The sequence below is a fragment of the Ascaphus truei genome, chromosome 3, assembly GCF_040206685.1.
Source record: "Ascaphus truei isolate aAscTru1 chromosome 3, aAscTru1.hap1, whole genome shotgun sequence".
In the NCBI taxonomy this organism is placed as follows: Eukaryota; Metazoa; Chordata; class Amphibia; order Anura; family Ascaphidae; genus Ascaphus; species Ascaphus truei.
The window spans coordinates 350,303,628-350,326,573 of NC_134485.1; the positions used below are offsets into that span (position 1 = coordinate 350,303,628).

Genomic DNA, 22,946 nt, shown 5'->3' on the forward strand with positions numbered 1-22,946 from the left:
ACTGCCATTAGTACACCTTGGACCTAGGAGGGATTGCTCATTTAATTGTGCCAATTTAATTGTGACTTTTTAAGAGAAAAAGCCTTGAAATAGTCCCCAAAGTGCCTACGTTTAAAAATGCAAATTTTGTGTTTATTTTAAATCAGTGAAAGAACCCTGACCTTGATGTAATGCCTTTGGATGTGTCCCAGAACATCCCCTTTCCTGGTTACCGGGAGCAAAACAGACGCAGAGTGGAAGTTTAATTTTATGCACTTTCAAGTATCTAAGCACCCTAATGCCTCTTGTCTTCGGAATCCCAGTATCTGGAGTGATTGCCTTAGCACTTTTATTTAACTTATGTAGCCCCTTTTCCCCATAACTAAGGGAACTATCAGTGCTGCTGTCACCTGTTTGACTACCAGAAGGTCTGAGCCTCCGCCACTGGGAGCCTGTGGTATCACTTGTTCATCTTGGTGCAGCGCCTCCAACGGCGAGGGATCCCTTTGTAGTGGGAGGAGCCCCTCACCGGAACAATATACACAGTAATTACATGCAGATATATTATAACAGTATTTACTGAGCACATATAATACACGACAAGAATAACACGGTCATGCAAGGCCGCACCCACACAATAACACCTCCCTTGACACTTAACCCCTTAGTGTCCACAAACTAGTACCTCCCCAAAGAGCATGTTGGGATAGCACTACCCACAGTGTGTTTAGCCGTGGGTGCACGTGAGTAATACCTCCCTGGTCTCAGTCCAGACCAGGTCAACAAGTAAAGTACTCCGTGGATCTGCAACGTGGTTCCGCACCGCAATCTACCGTTCCTCTGCTTTGTTGATCCATAGGCAGATGCCTCTGGAGGGGCCTCCAGCTGGATTGTACCCCTTTAAAATAGTGTCTGATAATGTGGCCTTACTCTGATCACAGACTTCAGGCCGCACTACACCTTCAGGTGCAATGTCCTGTTGCTGATGTCCCTCACTGACACACTACTGGGGAAGGGTCCCTATTTAAGGCCTTTTCCTGCAGCATAAACAATCTACAGTGAGTCGGGGGATCTATCTTGGACCTGGGGGAAATCTGGCCTAGTCCAGTGGAGCACTGCTCCCTGGACATTACTTTCACCCTCTCTGTCCTTGTTCCGACTAATGTGGTGTCTCAGCGCGCCAAATGTAACTAACTCTCTCCTCCACACTTCCAGGAGCCCTATTGGTCATCCTGCAACACATGTCTAGCAGCCCCTGAGGCTGCTGGGACTTGTAGTCCCCTCACTAAGCCTATTCCTGATGGCCGTCACACTATCTAGCACTGCTCATGCGCGAGGCTTCAATGTGCATGCGCGACGGACTAAAAGATGGCGACTCCCTCTATTATGTACCACCGCAGAGCTCCGGTGACCCGATCACCCCCTCCCCCCACCCCCCCGGTAGCACACACACACAGCCGCAATCTTCCCCATGGAGCCATCCCTCTCGCACATCCCGGAGGTAAGAGGGGAACCTGGCTACACTTATATAATTACATTGTGAGGTACCTGTGATCTCTCTGCCATTAGTACTGGAGACAAATTATTGCAAAGCTTTCATTTAGCCCTTTCACAGCCAGGCCCTTTGGCAGTCTGAAGCAGACAGACCTACATTTTGTTGCACCTGCACAATAGTGTTCACTTTCCTCCTGCAGCTTTACCTACAGCCGATAACCACAAAAGCCACATTCAATCTGCTACACTGGAAATATAAGACCTTCTGCTCTCATGGCAACGCAGAATGTTTTTCCTTTGTTTTTAGGGCCTGGCTCAGCGGATACCCATAAATCAGTACAGTAGTACTAGAGGATACTATATCCAAGCCGGTTCAGCAAGGAATCAACCTTTATTCCAGAAAGTAATAAACCTGGCAGCATATGATAGTTTCAGATGTGTGTTTACCCTTTACTTGTTGGACGGTATTGCTTCACACAGCTCTGATGGTTATATGTATTGTGTCACAAACTGGAGCCTTGGTCCAAAACCAGTGCAAATTGCCTAATTTCCTACTTTGCCTGCCTGAGTTAATATATCAAGGTGCATTGCTCTATTTTTGTGCCCCAATTTGCGCCACACAGGTTTTGGGGAGTGATTATAGTAGGAGTTAAGGGAGAAGAGAGCCAGGGCAATGTTTTAATAAGATGGATCAAAAGGTGTGCCTATAACTGGTGCAGTTTTTCCCTCTCTGTGCACCTAACAAATGCACAAGGCTTAGGCGTCATCAGCCTCTGCTCTAAAAACATCTGCGCAAAATATAAGAAGTAAGATTGGAAAGATTCAGACATATGTCACTGCTCCCACATTAAGGACGCAGATGCAATTTCCCTTGAAAGTCTCCTCTGCAAGAATAACCATCTTCATTGCTGGGAAACTCTGCAATGCATTGCAAATATTTTCCAGCACATAAATGTTTAAGCGAAGTGCTCTCTTCGGTGTGGGCTTCATGCATTATTGGTGCACAACTGTTCAACTTATATTACTTTTGTTACATTTTCAATGGAAAAATGTAATAACATTTTGACCTTTTTGCATTGTGTGCACTGTAGTTTGTTCTCACATTTTTGCCATGTAATGAGGCTGTCTTTTTAAGCTTTGCTACTGTATGTTAAAAAGGTGGTTAACATTTTCAACACATTATTTACCTTCACCCTCCAAAACATAATTTGCCCTAGGCAAACAATGAAATGATAATTATGGTTTATTTCAAGACTGGTACAAACTAGTTGCATCCAGGGAATTGCATACTGTTTAGGAGGAGGTGTACACATTGTCGTCATTCCAAAAAATTGTCACAAATATTGTGGCTACGACTATCAACCGCATTAGAGGCCAAACATTTTAAATAATATTGAACAGAAGTTTTATCTCTAATGCATGAACTTGGGAATCTGTCATAAGTAGATTTTAACAGAGTTTAAAAATCTTCCAGAAAAGCTTCACATGCATTTCAATATTATATCATCTCAATGTAACCCATTTATTAAAGTGAGATTTAATGGATGCCTATACTGGTATAGGTGACTTGAAACACTCTGGGGCTTATGTATAAAGTGTTGCTAAAAGTAATGTTGACGTAAAAGTGACACACAGAAGGGTTACAAATGAATGCGTCTGGGTGCAGCAATGTATAAAACGGATTTTGATGTGTTATGTGGCACATGCGTCAATCCTTTTTTTTCACTAAGAACAAAATTACGATAAGGTTGGGGGTTTAAAGTGACGTTTGGAGGTTGTCACGGGAGACCAATGCTTTTAACACCAAAATACCCGGATCCTTTGACTGAGCAAAGCAAGAGATAAAATAAATTGTGATTTATTTACAGAATGAATATACACAGCTTGATTTACAATTACAACGAAAAATACACTTACTAGTTACGCTCTTAAGTCTGGTTACAGGATGAATCTTTCAATGCATGATGACTCTTGTTACATGATGGAACTCCTTCCCCATGGGCTGCAGGTTTTTTTTTTTGCACTAAACAGGCCTATACTTAACCCATGCAGCCAATCTACTCTGTGGGAATAATTCCTTCCCCCTATCATGGAGTTTCCACTACTTTTCAAACCTGGCAGAGGGGCTTCTCACTCTGCTCTGGGCATGTGCCAACTTTGCACCTTGGCCACTTAGCATATGAGGCCCGTCCCCTCTACCTTGCGCTGCTCAGTCTGGGCAGAGCAACCATTTGCCAGGGTGGCTTTGAAATTCTCTGCCTTGCTAACATAAGGTTTAACACCTCCATATTCAGGATCGCCTTTGAAGCTGTTGCTAACAAAAGGTTTAACACTCCCATATCCTGGACTGCCTTTGAAGCTTGGAGTAGCCACTCTGTCTCTGGCGTGTTAGATGAAAATCCCCAAATGCCTAACATGTTGGTACAATTAAAATAGGGAGACTTTAATTCATCCATTTTTTATATAACTCTATAAAAATTGCGCAACATGATAGTTCCTGATTTTACCCAAACAGTGCTCACAGCAAATCTCATGGTACTAGGAGCTTCCTAGCGAAAGTTAGCAAAAAGCCGCTGCTATGTTGCTAGGTTTTAAAACCATTTTTCCTTTTACACGCTTACACGAAAACACTGCCACAGTTATACACATAATCTTAAAAATGACTTTACTCTGGACCCCCCCCCCCCCACCCCCCATGGTTCTGGTTTTCGCGGGCATATACAAGGGGAACCTGAATGCAATTAATTCCCCTGCCCGGTCTTACTATTCTGGTCTGTGCTGAAGCAGGGAAATGTCCGCTGCTTAACACTCCTGGAATAATAAGACATACATATACAGTTTTATAAGAAGACACAGTGTTTCTGCCATGATTGGGTTGCAGAGCTGACAATCACAATTCCCCAATATGGCTCAGGGGCACTCAGCCGGGCCAAATACCTTTATTTACTGGCCTGGGTACCCCTTCACCGTCCCAGGGGTCATTGGTACAAATATGTGTAAAAAAAATTGCAAGCATGCGCCTCTTTTGTTCCCTAGAAATGTGTCAAAACTATCCATCAAATACTTTCTTGGCATAAAAGAAAAATGGAAGTAGGCATTTTGAACCTGCACCTGTATCAAAGTACTTTGCTCCAATGATGCCTTACGGAGTGTGAGTAGGAAGAGTTAAGGAAGACTTACATGACACACAGACTATAATGAGATGTATCATGCTCTGAATCTCTGTTAGTCATACTTTATCTTTTTTATTTGCACCAATAAATCCACAAGATCTGAAGCGGCATGAGTCTAAAATTCTAACATTCTGCACTAGATATAAGAAACTGTTCTTACATATGAAGCACTGTGCCAAAAACACAGTAAACATAAATTTGATGCAATACCACAATGTAGGCATATGAAAGACCAGTGCCATGACAAGGAAATATCACTAGAGATCTGAATGTGTAGGAATACCTGCAGTCATTTAGTATAACAGTGAATCTGTCAACTAGAGAAAACAGGGCCCTATAAGAACTGTATAAAGTGGTTGCTAGGGTCTCTCTATATGTCCAGTTACAAAGTCACTATTTTTTTTGTTCTGAGAAAAGTGCCAATTATTATTATTATTATTTTACGTCCAATCGTTTGCTTTTCCATGTCCATTTTCTTTTTGAAGTGAAACTTCTTTGCTGGCACATTTACTTATTAAAATTTCATGGCACAAATCTCCTTCATGGCGACGGAAGTGTGTAGCGGAAGTGACGTCATTGTAGTTTGTTGGCTGGGAGTTGTACTTTGGGGGACGGATGTCAAGCGTCCAAAGGAAATAAGAAAGGAAGGCCCAAGTGACCAGCAACCCCTGCTATAGATGACAGGAACTGTAGTTCAGTCTCTGTAAGCTTTCCAGTCCCAGAAGTAACACATACAGACAGACAGATTGGAAGTACCATCATTCACCCAGCAGCCCAAGCCCGCTGCCAAGGGGTCACACTTGACTTCTCTCTCACATTCTCCTATCACATTCAAAACGTCTCTAAAACCTGTCGCTTTTTCCTCCGCAATATCACAAAGATACGCCCTTTCCTCTGTTGCTCGACTGCTAAAACTCTGACTCAGGCCCTCATTCTCTCCCGTCTCAACTACTGTAACCTCCTGCTGTCCGGCCTTCCTGCCTCTCACCTGTCTCCCCTACAATCTATCCTAAACGCTGCTGCCAGAATCACTCTACTCTTTCCTAGATCTGTCTCGGTGTCTCCACCTGCTGAAATCGCTCTCCTGGCTTCCTATCAAATCCTGTATCACACATGCAATTCTCCTCCTCACTTTTAAAGCTTTACACTCTTCTGCCCCTCCTTACATCTCATCCCTAATTTCTCGCTATGCACCATCCCGATTCTTGCGTTCTGCTCAAGGATGTCTTCTCTCTACCCCGTTATATCCAAAGCTCTCTCCCGCTTTAAACCTTTCTCACTGACTGCCCCACACCTCTGGAATGCCCTTCCCCTCAATACCCGACTAGCACCCTCTCTATCCACCTTTAAGACCCACCTTAAGACACACTTACTTAAAGAAGCATATGAGTAGCAGCGTAGATATTACTAGACACATGATACATAAAGCTTGGCCCCCTGCAGAAGCACTTACCAGAACTCCCTCCTACTGTCTCTGTACAATATAAATAACACAAAGCCCAGCACACACTGCCTATAGATAATAGAACAAATGAAAAGGGATAATGCCAAGAAGAAATGAAATGACATTTAATATGTAACGCAAACCACCTGTATAAGGCCTTGCCCCCGCTGACTACTGCAGCGCCTGCTGTGGCGGACGCTGCACGGACGAGAGCCCTCCCCTCAATGACGCCGGGCCCGCTGCGAGGGGGGGCCGCAGCGCCGTGGCACGAGTTGCTCCTGCTCTCAATAGAATTTAGAACAGGACTCGTGACAAGCGATAAGGCACGCCCCCTGGCGGTTCAGCCAATGAGGGTGAACCTGCCGGGTGACATCATGGCCGCGCCCCGTCATTCCCCTGCCACGCCCCCCCCCCCCCCGGTCTCTCTTCCTGCAGTGAGCTCCAGACCGGGGAATCGGCTGCACGTGCCGCCAATCTCGCGGGCGCGCGTTGCAGCGGAGTTACCGGGCATTAGCCTAAGAACCACATCCACTACATCAAAAATTGATAACATGCAATAATAAAACAGACAAAAACAGAGGGAATAATGGAGGGGGGAGAGGGCAGTGAATAAGGTACAAACACAGTAGGGTGAAGATAACACATAGGTGGGTGCAAACAATGGGGAAGCAGCAGGGGGCAACGTTTTGGGGAACACCCCTTCGTCAGGCCTGTTCCCCCCCCTCTCCAATAGAACAGAAGGGGTACCTCCCTGTCCCCCAGACCCACAATAAAAACGTCAAGTCCCACAAAGAGACTGAATAACCCCCACACAAACAGTTCAATGGGGTATTAGTGAACAACCATAATGGTGAGTGTATAGCAAAGTCAGAAGGAGCAGGATAAATGATGTGAGGCAAAAATTCAAGCCACAGGCAGTCTAGTGAAACTCAGCAATCCTGCTCCTGTCAGAAGCTGAGGGCATCAGAAGATTTTCCATTGGAAAGAGGGGGAACGGGCCTGACGAAGGGGTGTTCCCCGAAACGTTGCCCCCCTGCTGCTTCCCCATTGTTTGCACCCACCTATGTGTTGTCTTGACCCTACTGTGTTTGTACCTTATTCACTGCCCTCTCACCCCTCCATTATTCCCTCTGTTTTTGCCTGTTTTATTATTGCATGTTATCAATTTTTGATGTAGTGGATGTGGTTCTTATACTGGTGGTTTGTGTTACATATTAAATGTAATTTCATTTCTTCTTGGCATTATCCTTTTCATTTGTTCTTTTATCTATAGACCGTGTGTGCTGGGCTTTGTGTTATTTATATTGTATATTGGAGGTATTGGGTCCTCCGTAGTCCGTTGCACCCTGCAAAAATTATTTGGCCTTCTAGTGTGTGCTGTATATCATTGTTCTGTACTGTTTCTGTACGTTCCTCCTACATACCAATTCCTCGGAGCAGGGACTCCTCTTCCTAAATGTTACGTTTGTCTGAAGCACTTATTCCCATGACCTGTTATTTCTATTATATTATTTGTTATTTATATGATTACCACGTATATTACTACTGTGAAGCGCTATGTACATTACTGGCGCTATACAAATAAAGACATACAATACAATACAAACTTCTTTGGGTTTTGTCAATGAAATTGTGTTTTGATTTTCATGATTTACATTGAATTAAAGACTTTTGAGAGCAACGGCATTTAGGTACTTTACTATCCAAAATATATGTATCTTACTTTAGTTATTATAAGTCAATTACATCATCACAAATACAATTTCTGTGACAAAACAGTGACAAAAGACAAAGGAGTCTCACTTACAATGCGCGTGCAAAGCACACACTTTTTTTTAATATCCTTTTAAGTGTGATAGAATATGTACTTTTGACACTCTGCACTCTATAAACATATGTAGATAAGACAGGCTAGTGGGACAAGAACTTGCATTATTTACACACACCCTTTCCTCACAGCATTTCAGGCCATCAGACACACCTTGCTTTGTGGATATCCTGGCACTGCTTCTGCTTACTTCTTAGCAGGAGGGGGAAGAGGGTGAGGGGTATGTATCAGTCTCCCAGATACAAAGATGGAGCAGAACAAATTGCCCCAGATTTATTAAAGTTAAAAGACCCATAAAATACAATGGCTTTTTTGTGATGATAAATATGGTGCCGGTTTTTGCCCCAGTTTTATCCTAGTTGGGCAGCAGGTAGACAGATGCATGACCCCCTTTGGCTGTAATCACATCCCACATTGTAAGCAGACCCAGCACTGCTCCTAGTTCAGCAGTAGTGTACAGTGGCGGCCGCCTTTAACCTCCTGTGGCCGCCACAGCGGGATTTTTAAAAACGCGGGCAGATGCGGCATTTTTTCGCTGTTTTCCGGTGCCGCGGGCGCTTTCAATGTTAAGCACCATTAGCGCTTGTCTGATGATGCGGCCGACGTGCGGAAAACCCCGACACAAATTGAAAACATCCCCGCATATTTACGGGTAAGTAGGAGGATAGGAGGGGCCGCAGCAGTACGTATGTTTGTCTACATTAATGCCCTGAAATGCACCCAGACTATTCACTGATCCTTCTTGCTCCTCAGCAAGATTTGTGTTTGCAAAGAAATGTCAATAGCCATCTTTTTTTAAACTATAGGAATATGACTTTATGCCATTAAATTTTAATCCATCTTCTTGCAACCGCAATCCTAATCCCTAGTGTCTTTCGCGACGGATGGTTTTGCAGTAAATTTGATATTCCAGCAGCATTGAAGACTTTATGCCCTCTCAACCAAAAGTGTGGTGTGCAATCCTGGAAGAATAAAACACAGCCGCGGCAGTTCTGTGGTGAAAGAAATTTTATTGAAGATACTTCACACTTGCACACCACACAAAAAATCCCTCCCTGCAAAGTCAGAAGACTTCCACCAATTTACACAGATCTGCTAATAAAGGTTGGAAACTACAACAGAATATTTCCCTTTACTAGGTCTTTTACAGATGCAGGTACAACTTTTAGTAAAAGGCATTATTAGCTCTTTCACACCAGCCTTAGCTGCCTGGCAGCTGAAATTATATCAGGAACTTCATAATCTCTTGAGGTGAGTAACAATAGCACCGTATATCTCTATAGATACATACAACTACTGAGAGTCTCTCTGCAACAGGGGAGGAAAAAATCCACCCGGAAATACTGCTAAATTTAATTATTTTGGAATCCAGGCAGGAGATCTATGGGGTGCTCTGAGCAAGGTTAGTTGCAGAGATTACTAGGAAATTGTTATGAGATTGTTCCAGAAATGCCTCTGGTTTATGTGTGAAACTGGACACCAAGCATGTTGCAATCATCAGGCAGCCCCAATGCTGCTACTGACATACTCAAGGAGGAGCAAAATGAAAAGGGCAGTGGGAAGGAGCAAAGTGAAACATAGGAAGGAGAGGCATAGAGAGAAAGGCACAACTTTTTTTTTGACAGCTTCAGCAACCAACCATATCCCCCAAATCAAAATGATAAAGGAAAACAGGTTGAACTATCATACATGTCCTTGACGAGACTAAACCCTTTTTCTGTTGGAATTAATGCAAGCGAGGTACTTCAAGCAAAAAAAGGGTTTAAAGCCTCATACTTTCTATGTCCTATAGAAATGATTCTCCTATATCAGTTATGTGGAAGATATGGCTACTGCTGCTGCTGTCATGGAATAGGAGACACCCTTTGTTGAGGGGCTTGGAGGGTTTCTTAGTGTCTCATGCTGCTTCGGCTGGATGAAGTGGTTGTCACAGAGTAAGATTTCACACCGCTGGATCCGCCACCGCTGCCAAACTTCATTGAGCCACCTCCCATCCCACCACTACCAAAGCTCATGGAATTGCCACCTCCATAGGAACTGCCACCTCCATAGGAACTTCCACCTCCATAGCTACCATATCCACCTCCACCTCCGGAACTAGAGTTCACCACAGCTGTAAGAGGGAGAAAAAAGAGGTTAGCATGCCATCTACTAGATACCCAGAGCCACCCTCACACCCCTTCCTAGTACATTACTGTTACACAGATACACCGAAAGGCACTGGCAAGTAGGTTGTGATACTTACATACACTGACAGCACCAACTGTCTCACCAGACAGCCTGCAAAAAAAGAAATGGATGTCAGACCTGATGTGAAAAGCAGATGATGAATATTAGCTTATTACTATCTGGCATCATGAGTTGCCAATACAATTAGGAGTAAATACAATATTATCTAATCGATACTGCTGCAGTATGGGATATGTCCAGTTTCAAAGACTTATGGCTCATTGAGTTAACCTCTCCATCCTAATGGTAAACATTTTTTAAGTCTGTCTGTCTCACTACAGGGCAATATAATAAGACAGGAAGGATTGTTGGAACATTGCAGAAATGGCTTAAGCTACAGAGTAAAATGTTAACACAGAAAGAGGGAACTCATGGCAAACTAATCATGTCTATTCAACTATTTTTGTACACAAAAGAAATTAGTATGACAGCATGTTACATCATAAGTAACAGGATTATTAAATATATGTTCTCTTTAATTATTAAATAACTAGTCAAAGTGTCCCCCCATTCCACCTCACCTGCTCTCCTCTCCCTCCAGCAGTTTCCTGTAAGTGGCAATCTCAATATCCAGAGCCAGCTTGACATTCATCAGCTCCTGGTATTCACGCAGCTGGCGAGCCATGTCCTGCTTGGCCTTTTGTAGAGCAGCCTCCAGTTCAGTCATCTTCTCCCGGGCATCTTTCAGTGCCATTTCCCCACGCTCCTCAGCTTCAGCGATGGAAGCTTCTAGCTTAGCACGCTACAGAAAACACAGCAAGTTTCAAGTTTTTAGAGAGAATGGAAGTGCATTGATCTAGCAGTGTAATTCTTCCTGCAGAGATTATATATATTTGTCCCAATCCCTACTCTTACCATGGTTTAGTTTTTAACACAAACTAAATTGTCTATGTCTCAGCATCATTTATGTTAATCTCTATAGCGGTGGTGCAACCTTTTTATGGTTAAGGAACCCAATAATTACATTGTGAAATTCTGCAGAACCTCAACCCTCGCTAATAGTGTCTGAGATCAGATGCTTTGTAAATTCATCTGTATTTGGTACAATTTTCAAATGACCGGAAAATTGCACGAAACCTATAAGGGATGCTGGGGTGGGGGTGGGGGTGAGGGGGGTGGGGGGGACTGCCCTATAGTGAAGCTACAATGTTACCTGCCAAGTATTATTATGTTATCTACTATAAATAGTATGTACATAGCTGGCAAGGACAAATAATTTCCTGCTGGTTTGTCACTCATGGAACAACAAATGTATCACGTTTGGTCTCTAGAGTGTACCAAAATGGATAAAACTATTACTAGAAATCACTCAGCAGAAGGGATGTTATATGTTATGTATGTATTGACAGCAGCACAACACGCAGCAAACAGGTGGAATAGGCAGCCCAAGTTGTTCATTGTAACTGTTGATAAAAGGTTCTATTGCATGCATTATTTAGGTGTAACAGCTGATCACACTATAATTCATGTCTCCCCACCCTGCCCTCAAACCAAATTTTTCAAAGGAAACTGAATCATAAGTAATCCTGATATGTCTGTCGCTTGCTTTATGTTCCTTCAGGGCAACATTAGAGCTACTGTAATTGCACCTACTGTAAAGTATTTATCATACTTGCAAGAAGACGTTGAAGTATCCTAGTATTTTAGGCAGCGTATTAGCCTGTACCAAGAGGTTCATTTTAACATGTTTTTAAGGTGTTGGGCCAAAACCAGACAGATTAAAATTTTCTCTTACTACAACATGTAGATGCAGCAGGTAGAGCAACATTTCAAAGGCTAGGTCACCGCTGCAGCCGGAGCGTGCGGATCCACGCACGCGCCTCCCACCAGCCCCTTACCTGCTCCCTAGATGTCCCCAGTCCCTCCCTTGCTCACTGCGCACTGTGACGCGTCAGCCAGCAGGGGAAACAGGATTATGTTCCCATGCAGTGACACGTCACGTGGTGTAGCAGGGAGCCAATAAGCCAATCAGAAACACTGATGGGTGGAGAGACAGACACTGGGGGGGGGAGAGCGGCACAAGGGGTAGAGAGAAAGACTGACAGGAGGGAAAAGTGGCACATGGGGAGATGCCAAATATCTATAACTTACTTTTTCACAGCACCTTACAGCCACGGGGGAGATGAGGGTGGCACGGGAGATAGGGATGGCCCCCCCGTCATGGCCATGCCCCCCGTCTTGGCCACGTCCCTCCCACCCGCGACTAAAAAAAAGCTCCCTTCAGACCGCAGATCGCAATGAAGTGCCTTGCACGCACCGTAAGGACGCAAGGTGGGCACGCCGGCACGTGCAGCGGAGCCTTAGGAGATTAGTGTAGCATCCAAGCAACAAGTACAACCCAGAGGTGACCTAACTGCTTGAAAATGAGAGTGCAAGTGGTGTATGGCGGCATTATCCCTTACGCAATTTCTACATGTCGCCCTCCTCACAGCTTCCTTGAATTGCCTTGTTCTGAGTTTATGATGAATATTCCCCATTTCTTGGTAGACCCTTAAAGCAGGCTACTAATGCACAGGGAAAGATTGGAGACAGAATCTTACCTGTCCCTTCACATTCTCAATCTCAGCCTGCAGTCTCTGGATAGCGCGATTCATTTCAGAGATCTCAGACTTTGTGTTACGCAGGTCATCACCATGCCGGCCTGCAGTGCTCTGCAGCTCCTGGAACTGTAGGAGAAAGCAAAATGTGATCATATTTGGCAACCCTCATATTTTCCAAATGAGCTACCTAATTTCAATAAGACATACATATATGCTCAAAGTCATGTAAATCTTAATCTTAAGTAAGAAGGTCGTGCAATGTCTAAAAGTGCATCACTCTGCATGTCATTCCAGCAGCGGGCAGTGGAAGGAGCAGGTATTATTTTCCACTTACCTTATTCTGGTACGCAGACTCAGCCTCAGCACGACTCTTGTTGGCAATATCTTCATACTGAGCCTTGACTTCAGCAATAATGCTGTTCAGGTCCAGAGCTCTGTTGTTATCCATGGAGAGGACGACAGAGGTGTCAGAAACCTGTGCCTGCATCTCACGCAACTCCTAAAGAAAACAAAGTGTCAAATCAGAACATAACTACTGCAACACACGGGTACTACTTAATGCACATTAAGGGCTCTATACGTGTACTACTTAATGCACATTAAGGGCTCTATACGTGTACTACTTGATGCACATTAAGGGCTCTATACGTGTACTACTTAATGCACATTAAGGGCTCTATGAATAAAATTAAAGAAAATTGCATTTTGATGCACTGTCTGTTTTTTTGTAGCAGAGTTGTGGCATATTTAAGAACAATTTCATACATCTGATACAGAATTTTAGACTTTCTCCACTTCAGATCTGGAGGATTTTATTTAGGTAAATAAAAGGGGGAAACAATGGAGCACAGAGACGCATGATACTTCTCATTATAATATGTGCACGATGTAACACCTCCCCAAATCCTCCTACTAACACTCCCCAAAGTGCAAGCTAGGATAGATGGGGCAAAATGCTTTGATACATAGCTGCAAGATGAAAATGCCCTGGTTTTGCATCAAAATGGACTTGTTTTATAGACCTCCAGACTGTGACGGTGACCGATACATATTGTGGGAGTGAGTGACACACAACACTAGTGCTGTGTCTTTATACTTTGTACTTCCCCAATGATTCCTGGAAATAGTGAATAACTTACTGCCTCATACAGAGCCCTCAGGAAGTTGATCTCATCTGTGAGAGCATCCACTTTGGCCTCCAGCTCCACCTTGTTCATGTATGCAGCATCCACATCCTACAAGGTGTGGGGGAATAGCGTTAATACAGCATTTCATTGATCAATGTATCTCCTATCTACAAAAATAGAGTTTACAGTGATTCTATTGTCTCTGTTGTTCTACAGTGTCTATAATAGACTGTAATTAGATTTCACAGGTTTATCTTTATAAGTGTACTCGCCTTCTTAAGCACCACAAATTCGTTCTCAGCTGCCGTGCGTTTGTTAATTTCATCCTCATACCTGCAGGGTGCAGAGGGGGGTGGAGGAGTAGAGACACAGCTTGTGAGTACATTTGGCAGGAACCACAAACCCCTATTGTGCTGATTTGATTCATTGTTATATAATCTACTCAGGAAACCACACAGCCAGGTATTTTTCTTCTCTTCTTTCCTGCTCCATTTACTGAACTCTCTTTTTCTGTGCCACAGTAGATTGACTGAAACACTAAGCATTCCAGCACTACAGAGGTCAACCCCACCTTGCTGTAGTTGCACTTATAGTGCCCCAAGCAAATCTACTGTGCTTTCAATGTAAACTCTATAGCGTTCTTTGAAACCTTATCTCTCATAGAAGACGCAGCAAAGCCTCCCTGGAAAGGTAAAGGTTAGTTTGTAGGCTGGTATATTGTGTATCAAGGGAGCTTTCATTTTAAATCTTGGCAGTAAATAGTGTTTGTCTCTTAACTCGTGCTACCAGCAATACCTGTGCTGCTAAAAAGGAAGTCTGCAAACCGTGTATTTTACATTGGTATTAGTGTATGTCTAGGCACATACTGTACATGTATACTTCTGTTTGTCTGTGTGCACTTAGGTGTTCCTGGATGTTTTTTATGAGAAAGTGCTTGCGTGCAATGTGTATACCCAATACAGTGTGCACAGGGTATGTTCATACATGTACACTTATGTATATAGTATGTAAATAAAATATGTATATGTTTTTGGTATGTGCCTATATACACCTATGTGCATGCATTTCTTCATGTGAAGGTGTGCGTGTGTGTGCATGTGTGTGCATGTACATTGTTGTACAAGGAGGGTATGTGAGTATAGTAGAGAGACAGTGACGGTTTCGTTCAACTGATCTTTGCTATGTAGCTTTGCCAAGCCCCTTTGTTCCTACAGTACTGGACCTCTAAAATTCACCTGGTGTAGATTACCTGCTATTGACTTTCCTGTAAGGGACACACCCAAGGTTTATCTACAGTGTTTGCTTTAGTGCCTGTCAGCGTATCCTTAGCCAAGTCAGAAGGTTTTTGCAAAACCTCCCCATCACCCTCCTCTTTCCAGCTCTCTTCTGTCCCATAAGGGTGTGGCAGTTGCCCCACAGAATGGGCTTTATAAAACACTGTGCACCAAGTACAATACAGAAATCCTAAACTGGATGATCAAATTATGCTGCAGATCTCCCCTCATTATAACCCCAGAGTTCACAACAGTCACATTAACCCTTCCAGTGCTGAATGGGCATGGTTGACAAACCATCAAATACTAGAAGTTATTCATGTGTTGCACCGAAATTGTCGGTGCATCAAAAGATGGACTGGTGCATTCAGGAACCATCTTTGTTTTATGTACCCATTTTTTCCCCCTTACTTGTTCTTGAAATCCTCGACCATATCCTGCATGTTTCTGAACTCTCCATCAAGTCTGCCCTTATCATTGACCAGGCTGTCCAGCTGCCTCCTCAGGTTGTTAATGTAACTTTCAAACATGGGGCCAATGCTACTGCTTTTGGAGGAAGATTTCTGGTTTTGCAGGAGATCCCATTTGGTCTCCAGCACCTTATTTTGCTGTTCCAGGAACCTGACCTGTTACCAAAGAAAATAGAACACAAATAGCTCATACCTGGGTGGTTTAAACCTTCACTTGCAGCTTTGGCACCACCACTACCCGCGGGGCAGCTTAGGTCTACTTGCAAATTACAGTAAATAGTGTATTTCAGATTCAGAAATTGTATACAATACAATGCATAGGTTATATTTATTTTAAGTGTTGTTTACAGGTATCATTTCAAGTTTAACGCCTTGATGTATTTGACCAAAGAGTATTGCAAAACATTGTCCCACTCTTTTCACCACATTAACCCCTTCTCGGCTATGGAGATGTGCAGAGTATTTCTCTATTAGACATGAAGTCGTGAGAAATATGTGGAGAGCATTGCTCCGTTAACATCTCCTCTCCTAGGATGATCTATTGAACCCCCATTAACCAAGGGAAATCTGCAAAGCATTGCTCTCTTAATATTTCACTCACCTTGTCAATGAAGGAGGCAAACTTGTTGTTTAGGGTCTTGATCTGCTCCTTCTCTTCGGTTCTGACGTGTTGGATGTTGGGGTCAATCTCCAGGTTCAGGGGTGCCAGCAGACTATGATTGATGGTCACCTCGTGGATCCCTTGTCCGGACATATTGCCACCTCCAAAGCTCTGGCCACCCCCATAGCCAGATCCGCCACCGAAGCCAGCTCCGCCACCGAAACCAGATCCGCCACCGAAGCCTGACCTACTGCTGCCCACGCTATAGGAGACCCTCTTGTTAGCGGACCCCAGATTTGACAGGCTGGAGCTGCTGAAGCCCCCTGACCTTCCATAGCCTGCACCAGCCCCACTGGAGGAGCGGGTCTGGCTGATCCGCATCTGGCTAATGCCTGCCTGAGGTACGGCAGAGCGGGTGCTGAAGCTCTTGTTGTAGGACATGGTGGTGCCTAGTGATGAGAGAGGTTGGTGTTGCTGGTATGTAAGAGGAAGGATCCAGTGACTCTCAGGCTGTTGCTTCCCCTTTTTATGGACAGTGGAACTGGGCTCTGCCTGGGGGTAGTGGCAGAGGGATCATCTTACGGAATGTCACAGCTGGGTGTGGCTGGCTGCCATCCATCTTCTGTTACCTGCTGCCCAGGCTGAGGCAGATCCCACCTCCTGAATGTCCCCTCCCCTCCTTACACCCGCCAACACTGTCCACTGTGTTCGATTGGTAGGTAATCAGCACAGACTTGTACTGTACTGTATGTATCACAACCTTTCAATGACCTGTGTATTTGCACCTTTATACAGCATTATCCATTGTGTCACTGAATGTGCCCTGATACTTTACTGACAGGGAGCAGTATTATAGTGTTTTAAGAAAAACCTCTATGTTTAGAGCCACCTGCAATTTGTGCAGAGCTCTGCAGGTTGCTGCCTGAGATGGGAGGGAGCTAAAACAACGGTGATCTTTCAATTAAGGAGCGGAATGTATACAGATCCTGACTCATATTGGCATACAGTTGAAAGGGGATTTGTAGCTCACAGATTAAAAAGAACAGTCGTTCCAGATTGCAAACTCAAAGTTCATTCAAGTGTCTTCCAATATTATGGGCCACAATAAGACATGCTTCCTTTACATATTAACTGGCATCATGTAGATAACTCATACATCTACCTAGCTAGATAACACATTATAGTGTTAAACTATTGAATATGATGATTGATTTTAAAAGTATCTTAATAGGATACATTGAAATGTGCATCTTGGTTTTATTTTTGCTTTGTCATAGGACACAAAGCAGGGACATAAATGCATTTTTCAAAATTAACTACCATTTCAAACATTTAGTATATCATATGAATGAGGCAGTACTTTTTTTTTTTTATTTATAGTTATGTGAATTTTGTGCTAATTGCAATGTGATGGCCCGTTTTGGGTCTCATATTTTAATAAACCCCTAATATGGGTCTGTGTATGTTGCAGGGTGTGGTTAAAGAACATTGGGCAGCATTTGGCAGTGTTCTCAGAGGAGTGTATTGGGCAGTGTAAGTTCAAAATGGTGTATGGGTTTTGTGCGACTTCAAGTTAAGAGAGAGGAATGTATTGGGCTTGTGTGATTAATGGGGTGTGTGGAAGCTGGCAGCGTATTGTCAGAGGAATCTATTTGGAAGTGCATGACCAGAGGGGAGTGTTGTTATTGGGTGGTGTGTGGTCTGAGTGGTTTGTTGGTATTGGAAAGTGTGTGGTCATCGTCAGAGGTGTGAGTTCATACTCAGCAGCAGTATGTGATCAGATGTATGTATATGTCGTTATCAGCTTGTGATCAAAAGTGAGTGCATGTTTTCAGCAGTGCGTGTTCAGAGCTGTGAGTTTGTACACAGCAGTGTGTGTAGTGGTGCATTTTGATATTCAGCAGTGTGTGGTCAGAGGAGTTTCGCAGATACTTAAAAGGTACTAAGCAGTGTGATTCGAATATGAACTGTATGTGTCAGTAGTTGGAATAGCTTAAAAAAGTAGCAGTATTGTACCAGATGTAAAAAAATCCCATGTATTTGTCAATGTGGAAAAACTAACCTGACCACATTTTTTAAATAGTTATATCATACCTGCTTAGAAAGTAGAAAGTGACAAGCTCTTTAAAAAAAAATCCATTATTCTTTAAATAGAAAGTGGATGTGGACATGTGTCAGTAAAATAAAGTAGTGGTATTCAATACTTCCTATTACCATCACCCTTTGACTTCTGGAGTGTGGACAGAGAGGTTTGTAACCAGGCCAAAGAAGAATATGTGTGTGTCTATGAAAAACTATGTGTGCTTACTGGACAATGTGTGTGCAGATGAAAGTGTGGATATCAGCCCATGTATGACCAAGGTGACATACTATGGAGCCACTTAGCCAGAGGGATGTGTCAAGACACACTCCCAAATACCATGTTCATGTATCCCTCTGGCCAATGCATTAGCTGAATTATAGTTGGAATCATCATATATGTTGAAGTAGGTGAACTCACATGACTTCTATACAATGCCTAGGGTGCATGGAGTTCTGCCCGTGCGGGGGGGGGGGGTGGAATATCAACAGCAAATAATTCCTCAATAGATGAAAGAACAGGCACTTCAGTGGTTTTCAAAAAAGTACATTTAATTCCCAATGTTTCGATCACAAACTCAGACCTTTGTCAAGCTACAAAACCTTCACACTGATGTAGCCCAGATCCCCTACCCTCCCTCCGGTGCGGGGGAGCTGCCTGGCTATTGCCCTGAGCTCTGCGCAATTAGGAGTGTTGGGGCAGCCATTTTGTGAGTCATGCATGCGCAGTGGGGCGAGGCGTGGATGCACAGTGGAGGAGGCGGCAGCCATCTTAGGATGGCTCCGCATATGCAGCCGCGGGACTACAAGTCCCAGAATCCCTTGAGGGAGGGACTGTATCACATGGGACTGCCCAGCCAATAGGATTGGAGCAGGAGGGAGAAACAGGATATCCTCCGCGTGCGGAAAGCCCTGAGGCCGTTCTGACTGAGGCACCGAGGTGACAGGTAGTGTCCAGGGAGCAGTAGCTTCCTGGGCTAGGCCTAGATCTTGCCCCTAGGCTTCAGCGTTTTTAATACTGGGCTGGTGACCGGACAACCACGCGGCGCCCTGTGGCCTGGGACCAGGCCACAGGACCTGAGACATTGTGTGAGACCCTCTGGCTGGAGCTGACCCTGAGAGCAGGATCAGAACCCTTAGGAGAGAGGGGATTTGCGTAGGAGGCCCCACTACGTGGGATCCGCTCCAACTCATCACACCAAGAAGCACCTGGCACTGGAGTACCCAGGCAGGTACCCAATGTGCACCTACATCCACAGGGGGTAGCACTAACTTACATTTGGGTTGGATTGCTGGGACAGGACAACCAGAGGTTATTGGTGCAACAGCACCCTCAGTACTTTGGGGGAACCACCACATGTTGGGTCACTGTTTATACTGTGGGTGAAGGTTGTTAGATGTTAGCGTGTGCGTACAGTAAAGCTTAGTTATATACATTGTGTGGTATATTACTTATTACTGTGTATTGGTTCCTGTGAGGGGTTATCCCGCTAACGCTGGGATCCCTCATAGGTGGAGGAGCTGCACGGCAAGGAGAAAGAGCTCACTCCAGGCTCCCAGAGGCAGAGGCTTAGACAGGTACAGCAGCATGTGTAGTTGCCCGCGTTGTTCCCTTAGACCCAGGGAAAGGGGGCTACACTTAATACCACTTATATACCTAAGTAGTGGGTGTTCTTACATATCCCAGGTGTATTATGTGTATAATTGGCGCCCAAATCAAACAAAATGTCGACATTGCTTAGCAATGAATGTTTCACTGATTTTGGTGCCAATTATACATGTATGGAACACCTGGGATAAGTATGGACGTTCACTACCTAGGTATATGCAAAAAAATAGAGCAGGCATGGGCACTGCAAAGATAGGCTGGGCTGGAGGCAGGTATAAAATCAATGATTTATTAAGCATGATTGCCAAACTACATACAAACATACAAGAATCCTCTGACACATTTCCCGCCTCTACGGCTTTATCAAGCGTTGAAGATGCGGGAAACGCGTCAGAGGACTCTTGTATGTTTGTATGTAATTTGGCTATCATGCCTAATAAGTAATTCATGTTATACCTGCCTCCAGCCCATCCTATCTTTATTGTGCTCAAGCCTTCTCTCACTTTTTGCACGTCCTTAACCCAAGGGATTGAAGCAAACAGCTGGAACAGACATCCTCTACTTGGAGTCGTGAGTATTCTTCACGGATCATTACTCGCTGTTTTTTACACCATTAGCCAGTGTGGTTCATGACAAGCTGTTCTTCACATCACAGAGTTACGGGATAAAACAGATCTGCCTCACGGAGGAACACCCTTGATGCGGAATTCACCCAGAGACGGTCAAGATCTGCAATGATTTTCCCCTACATTGGGCTCCATGTGTTTAACAGATGATACGCTTTGATCATTATAATCCACACAACACTTGGCTTTATTTGGATTCATACAGCTTGGAAGTTATCTACTCTTATTGACTGTTCCACACCACTTTTATACTTGGGCGCATTTACCTATATGATATCCACAGACACACTTATCACCTGAGATCTGACTCCAAAAGACTGTTCATGGTCCCAAGGCTAAACAAAGTATCCGGCCGCTCCTCCTTCTCTTACCGTGCACCCTAAAACTGGAACAATCTACCGGAGACTCTCACATCCACCACCAGTTTAAGTTCTTTCAAAACCAAAGCTGTCTCACATTTTAATCTGGTCTGTAACTTTTGTATACGCCTATAATATATATTATCTTTAACTGTGCATGCAATGTCTTGTATATAATGTATACCCTGTTCACTTATGTAACTGTATTTGTAACCTTGTACTATTTGTCATCATAACTCTGTGCCCAGGACATACTTGAAAACAAGAGGTAACTCTCAATGTATTACTTCCTGGTAAAACATTTTATAAATAAATAAACATGGCTTGATATTAGAAGCACCCTTCAGTGATTAATTTCCTCTGCCATTCCTAGGTATATAAGAGGTATTAAGTGTGAAGGTTTTGTATCTTGACAAAGGTCTGAGTTTGTGACCGAAACGTCGATTCATTGAGAATATAATTCTCTTTTTTGGAGACCTCTGGAGTGCCTGTTCTATCTTCCATTGGGGATCTGTTTCCAGTTGATATTAATATTTGATAAAGATGTAGGGGCAAAAATTGATAAATGTGGTGCAGTAGATTTGCAGCCAGGAAACTTTAATTAATGACCCCCTTTGAATAATGTAAAACTGCAGGTCTAAGTGATAGGTCAGGAATGTAAATTCCACAAACATTTGGATGCCCCCCCCCCCCCTCCCTCCACCCACAGGCTCTTCTGTTCCTCTTTGGGCATGGAGGATGTATCTCTTGCAGAAAGGCAGGTTCAGTTTTCAGGCATCAGAATGTTTGTGTGTGTATGAGAGGAGGTGGGGGGTAGATTTTAGAAAGGAATCTTCTTTTGTCGTAAGTTTGTTTGCCTGAAGTAAAATTCCAAGGACAGTCCAATTACAGGTGTGATTGCTGTCATTTTTATATGGTTCTACCTGCAAACTTGTTCAATATACTCTAACTGCCACTTTTTATGATTAATATAAAACTTCCCCTATTGTTACAGCTAGTGTGATACCTTTATAAAGTTCATAGCTAAACTGCAAATTCTAGTCAAACTTCCTCACATTTATGTATAACTCAAAGCTTAACTTTATCTGCTCCCAAACTTTCTCAGCCTCTGTACAGTGCCTGTACAGTATCGAGACAAAGTGGGGATAATCCCTGTAAGTGATGCTCCAGGACCAAACAGAACAGAAATATATAAACACTACATGCAGTATATAACTTCTAGTCAAATGTAGGGTACAAGGCAAAGCTGACTATATATGAATAAATACAGAGCCCATATTTATGTGGACAATAATAACACAGGAAGGGGGTGAATATAGCAGGGAAATGGAAAGTATCTAAACCGGAGCGCTCACTGACAGGTGAGACGCCCGGTGAAGAACAAACCCACAAGCCCCTCAACCCCCAATAAACCTGATGTCGTACACTGGCTCTAATGCCGACAGATAAGGAATTACTCACAACTCCAATGCCAAGTTGGTGTAGATGACGGCTACTTGTCAGGATCTGGTGAAGCATGCGTCAGCCAAGGTAAGGTCACGAGAAATTGCAAGAGAAGCAGTGCACTTCTAGCCAGTCAGTGAAACAATGAACGCAATCGTGAAAAAACTAAATGTATTCAAAGTCGGAAAAGACACATGTCTCCAAAGCCAAACTCTGACGCGTTTCGTACCACACAGGGTACTTGGTCAAAGAGTTTGGCTTTGGAGACGTGTCTTTTCCAACTTTGAATACATTTCGTTTTTTCATGATTGCGTTGATTGTTTCACTGACTGGCTAGCAGTGTACCGCTTTTTTTTGTGACCTGTATAGTATAGACAAAAGGCAACATATGTATACGTACTTCTAAACATTTGCTCCATTCGTATTCATATTCATCGTAAATCCTATTGTCTACATGCAACACAAAAAAAGCTTGTTGGAATGTCATCTAATTATAACTACACAATTGCAGTGCAAATTCTAAAATGTGTGTGAATGGATGTGCACCAGGATGGTATAAAACATTAAAAAACCTTCTTGTTAGTTGGGGGTGTAGGAGAGTTTGTGCTTATTGCCATATCGCCCCAAAGGAGCAGAGATGTTACAATGTCAAATAAATTGCTTGTGTTTGG

At 43.6% G+C, this 22,946-nt stretch overlaps 1 protein-coding gene across 1 annotated transcript; it reads right to left on the bottom strand.

The window, feature by feature from the left end:
• Nucleotides 1–8,908: 8,908 nt before the first annotated feature.
• Nucleotides 8,909–16,688, bottom strand: LOC142490091 (keratin, type II cytoskeletal 7-like). The gene is made up of 9 exons (XM_075591886.1): nucleotides 16,160–16,688; nucleotides 15,500–15,714; nucleotides 14,087–14,147; nucleotides 13,827–13,922; nucleotides 13,022–13,186; nucleotides 12,688–12,813; nucleotides 10,669–10,889; nucleotides 10,164–10,198; nucleotides 8,909–10,031 (listed from the first exon to the last, which is right to left on the bottom strand). Exons 1-9 carry the CDS (start codon nucleotides 16,598–16,600, stop codon nucleotides 9,808–9,810), a joined length of 1,584 nt encoding a protein of 527 aa, XP_075448001.1. The 5' UTR covers nucleotides 16,601–16,688; the 3' UTR covers nucleotides 8,909–9,807.
• Nucleotides 16,689–22,946: the final 6,258 nt, after the last annotated feature.